We start from the raw sequence: 15,288 nt of genomic DNA on the forward strand, positions 1-15,288 counted from the left end.
TATTTGATTTTATAAAGAAAAATTTTAGCATGCACTTTGTGTCTGATTAAATTGCTTGTCTCTGAATAGGAATTCAGGTACTGAAGTAGTTCAGAAGCTGTAAGTCCCTCAGAAGCTCTTCACTGAGGTTCCGAGGAAAATGTAATTCTGAAGATGACAGCATCTAAACTCCAGAAGCTGGATTTTGTGATCCTGAATAGCAGAGTTAGTGGAAACGTTGGAAATTAGTTTTTGGTAGCATCTATCCCACTTACTTGGCAGTTACTCTGAGAAACTCTGACGTGGCTTAAGTGTGTTGGTGTATAACGTAAGAGGGCAATGATGAATTTATGCTTTGAATGTACTATCTCGCCCCCCTAAGTCATTAATGCTATGTTTGTTTGCCCCCTTCTGAATTGCAATCGTTTTTACTAAAATCACTTAGACCAAAACACACACTACTCACTTCACATCCTACACTTTCTGATTTTAGACTGAATCTCTGCGAAAACATCATCCTTTTCAAAATCAAAATCTTAGAACCCTAAAACCTCATCAGTACCATATGGCAACTTCAAGTTCAATTCAAGGAACCTCCATGGAAGTAGCTACTGGTGAAGCATACTAGATCAGAGGTAGAACAATGAAGTTAGAAGAATATGAAGTAAATGTTCATGTGGAGAATCTAGTGGATTTCATCTCTTTAGCTCATCATGGGTGTGAGCTCAGAAATTTGTTTCACGAACAAGACCTGGATGGTTACTTCAGCATGTTGAATGGTCCAACGTATGAAAAGGTTCTGATTGATCCCAACCTGGAAGGGAAAACCAGAGAGCAACTTGGTTTGAAACCATTCACTTGTACAGAGATTCGTTCAAGCATCATGTGAATTCTTGCTACAATCACAGAAGAAGTTATTGCAAAGGCAATCAGAAGAGAAGCAGAAGGATCCTATGAAAAAGGACTGGATAGGAAGACAAGTCCTTGGATTCAGGTGGTGAACATGACTATGTTCAATAGTAAGAAGAAAGGAAAGTACAGTGTGAAGGTGAGAAAAAACACAAGAAGGGGGGTTGAATTGTGTTTTGAAAAATTCTTCGTTTCTCCTAAAAATTGAACACACTGATCAGAAGCTAAGTGAGACAGCTTCTGAAGTGATGATCAGAATCTAAATGCAGCGGAATAAAACAGAGAGAGAAGAAGAACGACACAAAGCAATTATACTGGTTCCTTCCACAATCCGGAAGTATTCCAGTCCCCCTTGCACTTCCAAGGAGATTTCACTAAGAGTAATATCTGATTACAATTGCTCAAGCACACAAGCAAGAGACTTCCTTTGCTCAAGCACACAAGCTAGAGACTTCCTTTGCTCAAGAACACAATCAAGAGACTTCCTGCTCAAGCACAACTGCAAGAGACTTCCTAACTAAACAAAATTACACAGAAAATTGTTTAAGGTTGAACACTTGATATACAATCAGAGGTGCTCACAATATAAATCAGATACAGACTCAATGGACTTAAGAATTTCTAAGATATGACTTTGAGACACAGAAATTCTAAGTGAATGCAGAACAATTTCAGCAGAGGTTTGGCACTTGTAAAAATGTTGTGAGTCTTTCGTTCAGCATTCTTGCATTACCAAAACTCTAAGTCTTCACTCCTTTATATAGAGGTGTGAAAGAGACGTTGTGAAATTGCCAGCACACCAAAGAGTCGTTGTTGAAGCTTGATCTTTTACCAATGATATTTTACCTGATTTGGTTGTTGTCCTATGAAGAACAAATTTGAAATCCATTCCTTATCCAAAGGAACATCTTTGCAGGCGAAGCCGTATTCTGAAGTTGTTTTCTTGTCTTGTAGCGTGGACACAAAACAGAGTAGTGGAGAAGGTGGTTGTACAGTTCGTACAATAGTACAATGTCAACGCTTTCGTCCAAATTGCAAGCACATGCATTCAAACACCTTTGAAATGACCGTTGCAATGTTCCACTAATTTTCTGCTGTGTTTTCGAGTCCAATAGACAGCTTTTGCAATGTAGATTCTTCAATCTTTGAATCTTCTGCAAATCCAGTTGATCTTCAGCTTCTGGTGAAATGACTTCTGATGAGGCAGCTTCTGATGATGCAGCTTCTGATAATGTGGCTTCTGGACCTCTTGTCTTCAGGAGCACTATTCTTCAGGAGCACTATTTCTTCAGGAGCGCTTTTATTATCTTCAGGAGCAGCTTGACTTCAGGAGCGCTTTCAACTTTCAGGAGCGTATTGCCTTCAGAATCGTCTAAGCTTCATTTTCTTTTGCTCTTTATTTGCTCATTCAGAACCAATTAATGATGTAACTTTTTAACTGTGGCCCTGTACACTTGAACAAATATTAGCTAGTCCAATTTACAATTTTTAATACCTTGTTATCATCAAAACTCTTTGAGGTTCATTGTTAAACACATTTTGTTCCAACAATCTCCCCTTTTTTGATGATGACAAACAATAGTATTTAAAATTGGTCAATTGTTGTTAATCTAATTAAAGAGTTGACTTTGGGGTTTCTGAGGTTTGTAAGCTCAAAGTCTGAGGTTTGTAAGCTCTAACTCCCCCTGAGTCTGATAGTCTTTAAGGTGAGGTTTGTAAGCTCCCCCTATGTTCTATCCAGGTTAATTAAATTCATTTTTCGCACAATAATATCAGAGCTAAAAAAATTGAAAGAATTGACTTATAGATAAGAAGAATGGTTCAATTAATTTTATTTGAAATTTGATACTTCACCCTTTTTGATACACCCTTTTAAAGGTAAAACAAAAAGATAGAAATTTTTCAAAATTTTCAAATATTATTAATGGGGCTCAGAGCCTTTAAATACTATCACATATACTCCCCCTTTTGTCATTAGCAAAAAGACATAAACAAAAAGAAGAGATGAGAAAAACATAAGATTAAAGGTTCAGAGCATAATTCAAATTATTTTAGAGCATATTAACCATCTTCAAAGATTAAATAACAAGCATAGCAAGCATTATTATCAAAGCAAATAATAACACACAAGGTATAAACAGTTAAAGATTTTCAGAAGCAAGAAGAATTCAGAAGCTTATAATATCAGAAGCGAAAAGAACTAAATCAGAAGCAGAGATGATCAAGGAATATTAAAAGCCTAAAGAGACAAAAAAAATAAGCTAAAAGTGTGCAACTATGGGTTTGGCTTATTTCTCTAAAATCTTCTTCAGAAGCTCTTGAACATCAGCATACTTCTTGTCCATATCTTTTCTGTAGTTGTCTTCTCTGATCTTGGCTTCTTGCATATCAGCTTCCAATTTTGATATCTTCAGCTTCTGCTCTAGTAGCTCTGTTTCAAGCCTGTCATTTTCTTCTTTAAGCACCTTGTTCTCCTGAGCTAGAGCCAGGTTAGGTGCATCAATCTTCTCCAGGATCTCAGAAGGAATAATCAGATGCAGCTCCTTAGGCAGGAATTCATCAGGTTCTTTGCCTCTGATACTGAGTGGATTCTTCACCCAAGTACCAAGAACTTCAACATCTCCAGTATTCTCTTCTATTCCATTCAACCAATCTTCCAGCTTCTGCTTGGCTTGCTCTTGAGCCTCAATGCAGGAATCATGCAAAGCTGAAATCAGGTTGACGACCCTTTCTTTTATCCTTCTCCATTGCTTCTGATAGCTAACTTGATGACCCAAGTCATTTCTTCCTGCTATCAGTCTGAGAACTTCAGAAGCAATATCTTCCCACACATCTTTTAGTACTTGAGAATCCAGGTAAATGGTGGGAGGTGAAGGTTGTTTAGAGGGTTTTGGAGGGGCTAAGTGTATAATGGGTAGGTTTGATGATGATTGGTCATTTGTAGTTAAGGATTGGCTAGTTGATGGTTGGTCAGGAGTGGGGTCAACTACCATATCAGAGGCATGATCATTTTGATCATCCTCAGAGTCTGTGTCCATATCACATACACCAGTATGATGGGTGATCTTGATAACTTGTACTGGTGAAGGAGTTATGGAAGCAGGGGTTGGCTCAGGAACAATGTGTTCAGGAGCGGCAGTTTCAGGTTCAGGTTCAGGAATGGGTTTAGCAACTGGTTGTTCAGGAACAATATGTTCAGGAACGGTCTTTTGAGGAATGACTCATTCAGGAACAGATGGTTCAGGAACAGTTGGGGGTGATGAAGTTGTAGGGGGTGAAAAGGCTTTTTCTGGTGAAGGTTTTTGTTGTGGGGGGTCTTCTGAAACAACTTTATCAGAAGCAGCTGCTTTTGGAGTTGCTCAGAGGCTTTCTGTGAGGTTGTGTTAAAGCCAGATTGGGGTAGTTCACCTAGATAATGACTTTCTAGGTGATCTAAAAGAGAAGTGTCTTCAGAAGGAATAGAAGATGTGGTACAAGATGTGGTACCTTAGATAACATTGCAGAGTTATCTACTGCTTCTGAAGTTCCAAGATTCTGAACTTGCTCTACATTTTCAGCATCAGCTTCATCCACGATTAGCATCCTTTCTCCTTCCTTTTCTCTTCCAAGTTCTTTCAAGGCTTTCACTTCTCGCCTATTAGCTAAAAAGTCATCAGAATGTTCCTTGGCCATTCTCTTCATGACTGGAGTCACTTGAACCATAGAGCTTTTCATATCAAGTGGAGCCTTCTTTCTTTTCAGCTTAGGCTCTGCCTCTTCTTTCTCTATCTCCTCCCAAGCTTCTTCCAACCTTTCTTTATGACAAACGGTTTCAGCTTTCCCTCTCTTTCTCTTAGCAACCTTCTGTTGCTTGCCCTTATCAGTAGCTGCTTCTGATGCAGTAGCACTCTTAACCTTCTTCACTTTAGCAGGAACAAATTCCTCCTGAGTGCTTGCATCTTCTTCCATGATATACTTAGCTACTGATTTAGTCAAGATTTTAGAATTACTTACCTCAAAGATTGAAGGAAAGTTTCTGATAATCTCAGTTTCTTCTGTGGTCATCTCCAACCACTTTTCATTCTCAGGAGCTTTCTTGATAAACTTCATAGAGAATAAGCTCCTACTACTAATAGTCCTTTCAGCAGTAGACACTTCAAAACATTTATCAGAAGCACTCCTTGTATTTCTCAAGAAGTCCAGCACTCTTCCTTGATGAAAGATCTCAGACAATAATCTTCCATAAGGTACTTGTTTTCTTCCTTTAATAGTGCCTTCATTTATAGCCCAGCAGAGATGATCCATTACATATCTTGGGAAGTTTATCTTTTCCAGATTGGTCATGAAGTAAATTGCTAGCTTCTGTTGGTTGTTGGGTTGATCAGACCCACCTGCTCTTTGAAAGAAGCAATCGTTACTGAATTTCACCAACATTCTGTTGTGAATCTCCATTTTAGAAGGCTTAGCATCTTTGTTTCCACCCAGAAGAGTGTTGTAGTAGCTTTGCAGCAGGACATCTTCCTTCTTGACTATTTCTTGAAACCTTCCTTCTGCATTCATTCTACAAGCTTTAGCTATAACGCCCTCAGTGATGGTTATAGGAATGCCCATCACTTCAGACCTTATTTCTAAGCTATCAAATGATGTAGGATTCATATCCATGGTCATTTTCCCTTTCTTTGACCCAGCTTGTTTGCTTACAACTTTTGCAGGCTTTTCATTGTACACTTCAGCTTTTAACCAAAAGTCCTTGACCAAGTTCACATATGTTGGCCCATTTAGCATCTTGAAATACTCAGACAGCTTCTGAGTTACTATCAATCCTTCCATGTTCACTTTGTACTTCTTAAGTGAAGCGAAGTCTACCGGTGATTCTACTTGAACTGTTAAGGATTTCCATGGAATATCCATAGTCTTCTCTTTGTAGACGGACCCAGATTCTGGTGCGCTTTGCATGTTTGAGGTAGATTCAGAAACTTTTGAGCTTGATGATGCCATTTGATGATGATTGAAGAAGATTTAGAGAATATAGGGTTCTAAGGTTTTTGCGCTTACTTCGCAAGAGGTTTGAGAGCAAAATGTGTTTGTTGTGAGTGAGTAGTGTGTGAATTGAAAAAGTGTTTAAGAGTAAAAACGTTTGCAATTCAAAAGAGACAAACAAACATAACATTAATAACAAATTGGGGGCGCGTGACAAGTACTTTCAAAGCTATTAAATCATCATTGCCCATTTAGTTATACACCAACACATACAGGCCACGTAAGAAGTTCACAGAGTAACTACCAATTTAGTGGGCCAGAAGTTACTTTTAAAAAGTAACTCCCAACGTTTCCACTAATTCAACTATTCGAAAGCAATAAATCCAGCTTCTGGACTTCAGATGCTGACGTCATCATTATCAGAAGCGAGTTTTCCTCAGAACCTCAATAAAGAGCTTCTGATGGACTACTGCTTCTGAACTAACTTCAGAACCTAAAATCCTATTCAGGAGCAAGCAAACATTTAATCAGATACAAAGTGCATGTTCAAATTTTTCTTTATAAAATCAAATCTTTCAACAGTTAAAGGCTTAGTAAATATATCAGCCCATTGATTTTCAGTATCAATGAATTGTATATCTAAAATTTCTTTTTGAACATAATCTCTGATAAAATGGTGTTTGATTTCAATGTGCTTAGCTCTTGAATGCAAAATTGGATTTTTAGACAAACAAATAGCAGCAGTATTATCACAATAAATGGGAATACTGTTAGCAATTATCTGATAGTCTTCCAACTGATGTTTCATCCAAAGTAGTTGTGTACAACAACTTGCAGCTGAAATGTATTCTGCTTCTGCTGTAGACATAGCAATAGTTGTTTGTCTTTTGCTAGCCCAGGATATAAGATTATCACCCAGAAATTGACAATTGCCACTGGTTGACTTTCTTTCAATCCTATCACCAGCATAATCAGCATCACAGAATCCAATTAGCTTATAATCTAAGGATTTCCTATAAAGGAGTCCAAGATTAGTTGTTCCTTTCAAATACCTGAAGATTCTCTTGACAGCAGTCATATGAGATTCTCTAGGATCTGATTGGAATCTAGCACACAAGCATACACTGAATAAAATATCTGGCCTAGATGCAGTAAGGTATAACAAAGAACCAATCATACCTCTATACAGCTTCTGATCTACTTTAGCTCCTTCATCTTCTTTGCTTAAGGTGCACGTAGGGTGCATTGGAGTGTTCATCACTTTACAATCTTCAAGTTTGAACTTCTTTAGAAGATCTTTTGTGTACTTTGATTGATGAACATAGACTCCATATTTGCATTGATTGATTTGAATGCCAAGGAAGAACTTCAGCTCTCCCATCATGCTCATTTCAAATTCATCCTGCATCAACTTAGAGAATTCCTTGCAAAGAGATGCATTAGTAGAACCAAATATTATATCATCAACATATATTTGCACAACAAGAATATCTTTCCCAAGGGTCCTTCTGAAGAGTGTTGTATCAACCTGTCCTCTTTTAAAATCATTCTTGATTAAGAAATTACTTAGTCTATCATACCAAGCTCTGGGAGCTTGTTTCAAGCCATATAGTGATTTCTTCATTTTAAAAACATGGTCAGGATATTTAATATCCTCAAATCCAGGAGGCTGCTTGACATACACTTCTTCTTCTATGACACCATTGAGAAATGCACTCTTGACATCCATCTGATATAATATTATGCCATGATTAACTGCATAGGAAAGAAGTAACCTGATTGCTTCCAATCTTGCAACTGGAGCAAATGTTTCAGTGTAATCAATGCCTTCTTGTTGACTATACCCTTGTGCAACAAGCCTGGCTTTGTTTCTTGTTACTTCACCTTGCTCATTCAGCTTGTTTCTGAATACCCATTTTGTTCCAATAATGTTCTTGTGCTGAGGTTTGGGTACTAGATCCCACACATCATTTCTTTGAAATTGATTCAACTCTTCTTGCATAGCTAGGATCCATCCATCATCTGAGAGTGCTTCATCAACTGTTGTAGGTTCAATCATTGAGATTAGTCCAATCATTGACTCTACTTGTCTGAAATGTGATCTTGTTCTTCTTGGACTATCTTTGTTTCCAATGATTAGCTCCTCAGGATGTGAAGACTTATGTTTGAATATGTTTCTGGGAGGATCTGCTTGATGTGAGCCATCTTGTGCTTCATCAGAAGCAGTTTCATCTTGCGCTTCTGATGTGGGTTCAGCTTCTGGACTATCTTCAGATTCAGCTATCTGATCAGGTTCTGGAGTAACTTCAGGAACCTGTATCTCTGCAAAACTTTCATCTTGCTTTGAAGTTTTATCTTCAAGCTCCTTGTCATCAAATTTAACGTGCATAGATTCTTCAACACAGAGTGTTTCTGAATTATACACTTTGTATGCCTTTGACCTTTCAGAGTAACCTAAAAAGATTCCTCTTTGGGCCTTGGCATCAAATTTCTTTAGGTAGAGCTTGTTGTTCAGAATGTAACATGTACATCCAAATTGATGAAAGTAAGAGATATTTGGTTTTCTTCCTTTAAAGAGTTCATATGCAGTTTTCTCCAAAATAGGTCTAATATAGATCCTGTTTTGAACATAACATGCTGTATTCACTGCTTCTGCCCAAAAATGTTTAGCCAAATTGTTTTCATGGATCATGGTTCTGGCCATTTCTTGTAACGTTCTATTCTTTCTCTCTACAACCCCATTTTGTTGTGGAGTTCTAGGAGAAGAAAATTTATGGATGATTCCATGTTTTTCACAAAAAGCTTCAAATGGCTCATTTTCAAATTCTCCACCGTGATCACTTCTGATTTTCAAAATTTTTGACTCTTTTTCAGTTTGAATTTTGTGCAGAAGTTACTGAATACCTCATATGCATAATCCTTACTTTTCAGGAATTTCACCCAAGTCCATCTGCTGTAATCATCAACAATGACTAATCCATATTTACTTCCATATAAGGATGCAGTACTCACTGGTCCAAATAAATCAATATGGAGTAATTCTAAAGGTCTTGAGGTTGAAACAATGTCTTTGGTTTTAAAAGATGATTTCACAATTTTCCCTCTCTGACATGCATCACAGAGTGCATCTGAATGATAGTCAATGTCTGGTAGCCCTTTCACAAGTTGTAACTTACTAAGCTTAGAGATTAACCTCCAGTTAGCATGTCCCAACCTTCTGTGCCACATCCATTTCTTATCATTCACTGATAGTAGGCAAATCACCTTCTGATCAGCCAGTTCAGAAAAATTGATTTTATAGACATTGTCAACTCTCTTTCCCTTGAACACAATGGATTTGTCTTCCTTGTTGATTACTGTACAGTTGGGTTTTTCAAAAAGCACATCATAATCATTATCATAAAATTGACTAATGCTCAAAAGGTTATGTTCAAGACCATCTACCAACCATACATTATTAATTGAGGTAGAGGAATTACCAATAGTTCATGTACCTATGATCTTGCCTGTCTGGTTTCCTCCAAACTTCACATTTCCTCCCTCTTTCATTGTTAGGCTGAGGAACATGGACTTGTCTCCTGTCATGTGTCTTGAGCAACCGCTGTCTAGGTACCATGATCTTTGCTTTGGCACTGCTCTTAGACATACCTGCATCATTGACATTTTTAGATTTAGGTACCCATTGTCCTATGGGTCCTGGAAGGTTAGTACTTAAGGCTTTACTCTTCACTTCTTGTACCTTGTGATGTGAGTTGGGTTGCTTCTGATTAACCATCACCTTAGGTTTTGGTACTTCAGAAGCAGTAACTATCTTCTTCTGAAACTTAGATTTCAGAACCCCAGATTTTGGTTTCACCAGACTCTGAGGAATAGGTTCTGATCTTTTCAGGATCCTAACCTTTGAAATCTTGGAATCAGATTTGATCATAGCCTTTGACTTAGAGTTCTTTGGCTTTGAAGTAATCTTAGCCTTAGAACTAGAAGCTTCAGGTTCTGATTGAACAACAGTTTCCAACTCAGCCCCTTCTGGTACAAAGAAGGTTTTCAGACCTTCCTTGATGCATTCACAACAAGATTTTAGATTGGTTTTCTCAAGTTTCACTTCTGGAAAACCAATTCCTCTGCCATTGTTCTTGTAAATGCTATAAATCATAGAAGCTACTCTGCTTCTGTCAATGCCAGATATAATAAAATCTTCAAGAGCAATTTCATGGTTACTTAAAGGTTTTTCATTACACTTTTCTTGTAGCTTCTGACATAAGAACCTGAGCTGATCTTCATATGTTTTACACATGAAGTCAAAGCCCCTAAGTCCTTGTTTAGAAGCTTTCAGATCCAATAGAGTTGATTTTTGCTGTTGTACCAAATCAGCATATTTTTCTTTTAAATCCTTCAACTCATTGGTTCTTACTTCAAAATGTGTAAGAAGTTCTTTAAGTGACTCAACAAGTTCATCTCTGGGAATTTTGGAATATACCTCGTTTTCATCTTCTGAGTCTGAATCTGATCCAGCTTCTGAAGTTGCTGTTGCTACCAACCCAACAGCTACCTTTGCATCTTCATCAGCTTCCTCTTTATCAGATCCAGATTCACTACCCAAATCATCCCAGGTTGCCATTAAACTCTGCTTAATCTGCTTCTTGAATTTGCTTGGTTTGAATGTAGACCTCTTTGACTTGTCCTTTGACTTTTCTCTTTGAAGATCAGGGCATTCAGCAATGAAGTGTCCCGGCTTCTTACAGTTGAAGCATCCTTTCTGATCTTCTTTCCTTGAGCTTCTGGAGTTACCCCTTCTGGCGAGAAACTTTCTGTTCTTCTTGGCCAGATATTGAAGTCTGTTTGAGAGCATGGCCATTTCAGCAGCATCTGGTTCAGAATCTGAACTTGACTGTTCTTCCTCTTCAGATTCAACCACTTTGAGAGCTTTTGATGACTTGCCTTTGGATGAAAGAGCTATTGATTTACTCTTCTTAGTAGACTCATGTTCATTAAGACTTAACTCATGAACTTTGAGAGAACTAACAAGATCTTCGACACTTAAAGTGTTTAAATCTTTAGCTTCCTCAATGGCAGTCACCTTTGGTCTCCATCTGGCAGGTAAGCTTCTGAGTATCTTACTTACATGATCAGAAGCAACATAGCTCTTCTTTAGAATCTGTAGCCCAGAAACTAAGGTTTGAAACCTTGAGTACATCTCCTCAATAGTTTCATCATCCTCCATCTTGAATAACTCATACTGATGTACAAGCAGGAGAGCCTTTGCTTCTTTGAACTTCTTGCTCCCTTCATAATTTGAACAGAGAGAAGCAAACATAGCTTTCGCAGTGGATTTGTCACTCATCTTCATGTATTCTGCTTTGGGTATGGCAGTGACAAGGGCTCCTCTGATAATATGATGCTTCTTGTAGAGTTTCCTCAGTTCTGGAGTATGTTTCTTTCTATCCACAGCAACTCCTTCTTCATCAAGGACTAAATCACCAACACCATCTTCCAGAATATCCCATAATTCTTCATCTAGGCTCATGATGTAACTGTAAAAGTTGGTCTTCCACCAAGAGAATTCTTCAGCATCTCCATTGAATTTTGGAATCTTCCCAACACTGGATTTCTTACTATCACTATAATCATGTGAGACATTTTTATAGATAGTATCACTAGAACCAGTAGGAGGAGGAGTAGACATGTTTTTCTCAGATCTTTGACTGTTGCACGGTTAAGTGTTACACAACAGACCAAGGCTCTAGATACCAATTGAAGGTGAGAAAAAACACAAGAAGGGGGGTTGAATTGTGTTTTGAAAAATTCTTCGTTTCTCCTAAAAACTGAACACACTGATCAGAAGCTAAGTGAGACAGCTTCTGAAGTGATGATCAGAATCTAAATGCAGCGGAATAAAACAGAGAGAGAGAAGAAGAACGACACAAAGCAATTATACTGGTTCCTTCCACAATCCGGAAGTAGTCCAGTCCCCCTTGCACTTCCAAGGAGATTTCACTAAGAGTAATATCAGATTACAATTGCTCAAGCACACAAGCAAGAGACTTCCTTTGCTCAAGCACACAAGCTAGAGACTTCCTTTGCTCAAGAACACAATCAAGAGACTTCCTGCTCAAGCACAACTGCAAGAGACTTCCTAACTAAACAAAATTACACAGAAAATTGTTTAAGGTTGAACACTTGATATACAATCAGAGGTGCTCACAATATAAATCAGATACAGACTCAATGGACTTAAGAATTTCTAAGATATGACTTTGAGACACAGAAATTCTAAGTGAATGCAGAACAATTTCAGCAGAGGTTTGCCACTTGTAAAAATGTTGTGAGTCTTTCGTTCAGCGTTCTTGCATTACCAAAACTCTAAGTCTTCACTCCTTTATATAGAGGTGTGAAAGAGACGTTGTGAAATTGCCAGCACACCAAAGAGTCGTTGTTGAAGCTTGATCTTTCACCAATGATATTTTTCCTGATTTGGTTGTTGTCCTATGAAGAACAAATTTGAAATCCATTCCTTATCCAAAGGAACATCTTTGCAGGCGAAGCCGTATTCTGAAGCTGTTTTCTTGTCTTGTAGCATGGACACAAAACAGAGTAGTGGAGAAGGTGGTTGTACAGTTCGTACAATAGTACAATGTCAACGCTTTCGTCCAAATTGCAAGCACATGCCTTCAAACACCTTTGAAATGACCGTTGCAATGTTCCACTAATTTTCTGCTGTGTTTTCGAGTCCAATAGACAGCTTTTGCAATGTAGATTCTTCAATCTTTGAATCTTCTGCAAATCCAGTTGATCTTCAGCTTCTGGTGAAATGACTTCTGATGAGGCAGCTTCTGATGATGCAGCTTCTGATGATGCAGCTTCTTCAGCTTCTGATGATGCAGCTTCTGATGATGTGGCTTCTGGACCTCTTGTCTTCAGGAGCACTATTCTTCAAGAGCACTATTTCTTCAGGAGCGCTTTTATTATCTTCAGGAGCAGCTTGACTTCAGGAGCGCTTTCAACTTTCAGGAGCGTATTGCCTTCAGAATCGTCTAAGCTTCATTTTCTTTTGCTCTTTATTTGCTCATTCAGAACCAATTAATGATGTAACTTTTTAACTGTGGTCCTGTACACTTGAACAAATATTAGCTAGTCCAATTTACAATTTTTAATACCTTGTTATCATCAAAACTCTTTGAGGTTCATTGTTAAACACATTTTGTTCCAACACAGTGATCTGAAGATGCAATACAAACTTCTTCAGAAGATCATGGCTGAGAATCTCCTACCCAAGAGTGGTGGTTCTGATCAACCCTCATTGGAGCATAAAGTGTTCCTTCATTTCTTTATAACTAAGGAGAAAGCAAACGTGCCAAAGTACATTTTCAATCACATGATATGGGCATTGAAGGAAAGCCAGACCAGTACAGAAGTTGGACCCCCTATGGAAGATTATTGTCTGAAATTTTCCATTAAGGAGGAATTTTGAAGACAGTCAAGCAGTCTCAAGTTGTCAATGATGACCAGCTTGGCACAATGACTGGAAGAGTCATAAATGGTCGCACTTTGAGGAAGATGTTTCTGATCAAGAAGGAAGAATTTATAGAGCCGAGCAAACTTGAAGGAATCATATGTTGTGTCCAATTTAATGGATGATTTTCCTCCAATCTGCAGACAAGATCCTCCTGAAGTAAGAGCACACTACGTGTTTGAACATTGGCAAAGGACTAGAGAAACAATCAAGTATGATGACATTCCAGAAACAATGTATGGTGGTGCTCTACCTGTTTCAAGAAAGAGGAAGTCTAAGAAGAAAGCAACTTCAGAAGTTGATGATGTTGAAGAAGCTTCTGAACCAAAGCCAAAGAGGACTAAGAAAGAAAAAGCTGCATCTTCTGCTCAAAAAGTTGGTTCTGACATACCAACTATTCAAGAAGAAGTACAGGACTTAGAATCTGATAAGGTTCTAAGCAAAACAACCAGAAGTGGCAAGATAGCTGGCTCTTCACAATCACAACCTCCTCAATCATCAATTCCTAAGAAAAAGAGGAAACATAATGTAAGGAAATTGAAAGAATCTGCTTATGTGATTGAAGAAGATGATCAGGAAGAAGAAGCAACTAGGTTGGTCGCTAGAGAGATCAAGAGGAAGAAAGTTGCTGCTTTGCAAAAAGCACTAAAGCTTGCTAAAGCTATTGAAGTTCCTGCTGAAGAATTGCTGAAGGAATCAACTGTTGAAGCTGCTCATCAGGTGATTGAGCTAATAGAGTATCTTCAACAATTGGTGCAGACTAGTGATATACTAAGTGCTGCTGAAGAGACTCGGAAGAAGGATGCTACTTGTTCAGAAGCTACTGCCTTAAAAGCTATAAGAGGTAAGACTGATTCTCATAACATCTCTGTAATAGAAGTAGAATTTATTTCAACCTCAGCCTCCCACTCAATATCATTCCTCCAATATTAAATCAATCCTTGACAATATCCTCGGTATCTATTCCTGCAATATCAAAGCTAGAAGTACCTTTCCCAACATCTTGGGGAGGTGTCTCATCAAAAGCAACATGAATGGACTCTTCAACCGTGAGAGTCCGTTTATTAAACACTTTATATGCCTTGCTATTAGATGAGTATCCTATGAAAATACCGTCATCCGCCTTTGCATAAAATTTGCCAAGTTTATCTTTTCCATTGTTTAAAACAAAACATTTACAACCAAAAACTCTTAAGTGTGACTAATTTGGCTTTCTTCCCTTAAGTAGTTCATAGGGTGTCTTATCTAGGATCGGTCTAATGATGACCCTATTTAAGACATGGCATGCGGTATTAATAGCATTTGTCCAAAAATACATAGGAAGTTTCATTTCATTTATCATAGTCCTAGCCAATTCCTCCAAAACTCTATTTTTCCTTTCAACAACACCATTTTGTTGAGGAGTTCCAGGACATGAAAAATTATGTGAAATACCGAATTCATCACAATAGTCTTCAAAACGATGATTGACAAATTCACCGCAATAATCACTTCTAAGACCTATAATTTTTAAAGAAAGTTGATTTTGAATTTTATTGGCAAATTTAATGAAGGCATCAAAGGTATCATCTTTGCTAGACAAGAATAATGTCCAAGTAAATCTAGAAAAGCCATCAATGAATCCTCATTTTGACAAGCATCACATAATCTGTCTTTTTAAAACTTTATTTTAGGTAATCCGACAACTAGATCCTTGGACACAATTTTGTTTAGTAAATCAAAGTGTACATGACTAAGATGTCTATGCCATAACCAAGAATCCTCATTTTTGGCCATGAGACACTTAGCACCACTTGATGATACATCATCTAAATCAAGAACATATACATTATTAACACGTAAACCCTTAAACATAATATCCTTGTCATCATTGTGTTCAATTATGAAACCATGAGTATTGAAGATGATTGTGAACCCACTGTCACAAAACT

General features: G+C 37.8%; 1 protein-coding gene across 1 annotated transcript; it reads left to right on the forward strand.

Moving 5' to 3' along the window:
* Positions 1–622: 622 nt before the first annotated feature.
* LOC146915261 (uncharacterized) lies at positions 623–13,315 on the forward strand. The gene is made up of 3 exons (XM_085721296.1): positions 623–821; positions 888–1,027; positions 13,070–13,315. The coding sequence occupies exons 1-3, from the start codon at positions 623–625 to the stop codon at positions 13,313–13,315; spliced, it is 585 nt and encodes a 194-aa protein (XP_085577422.1).
* Positions 13,316–15,288: the final 1,973 nt, after the last annotated feature.

The sequence above is a fragment of the Medicago sativa genome, chromosome 6 (assembly GCF_051527215.1).
Source record: "Medicago sativa cultivar Bolivia chromosome 6, Bolivia_mono, whole genome shotgun sequence".
Taxonomy (NCBI): Eukaryota; Viridiplantae; Streptophyta; class Magnoliopsida; order Fabales; family Fabaceae; genus Medicago; species Medicago sativa.

Bases quoted from the DNA above. Each gene is read 5' to 3' on its own strand.
- LOC146915261 (XM_085721296.1), top strand. From the start codon at position 623: ATGAAGTTAGAAGAATATGAAGTAAATGTTCATGTGGAGAATCTAGTG. The intron at 822-887 runs GTTTGAAACCAT...CTACAATCACAG, and splicing joins GAAAACCAGAGAGCAACTTG to AAGAAGTTATTGCAAAGGCA. The intron at 1,028-13,069 runs GTGAGAAAAAAC...AGTGATCTGAAG, and splicing joins AAGGAAAGTACAGTGTGAAG to ATGCAATACAAACTTCTTCA.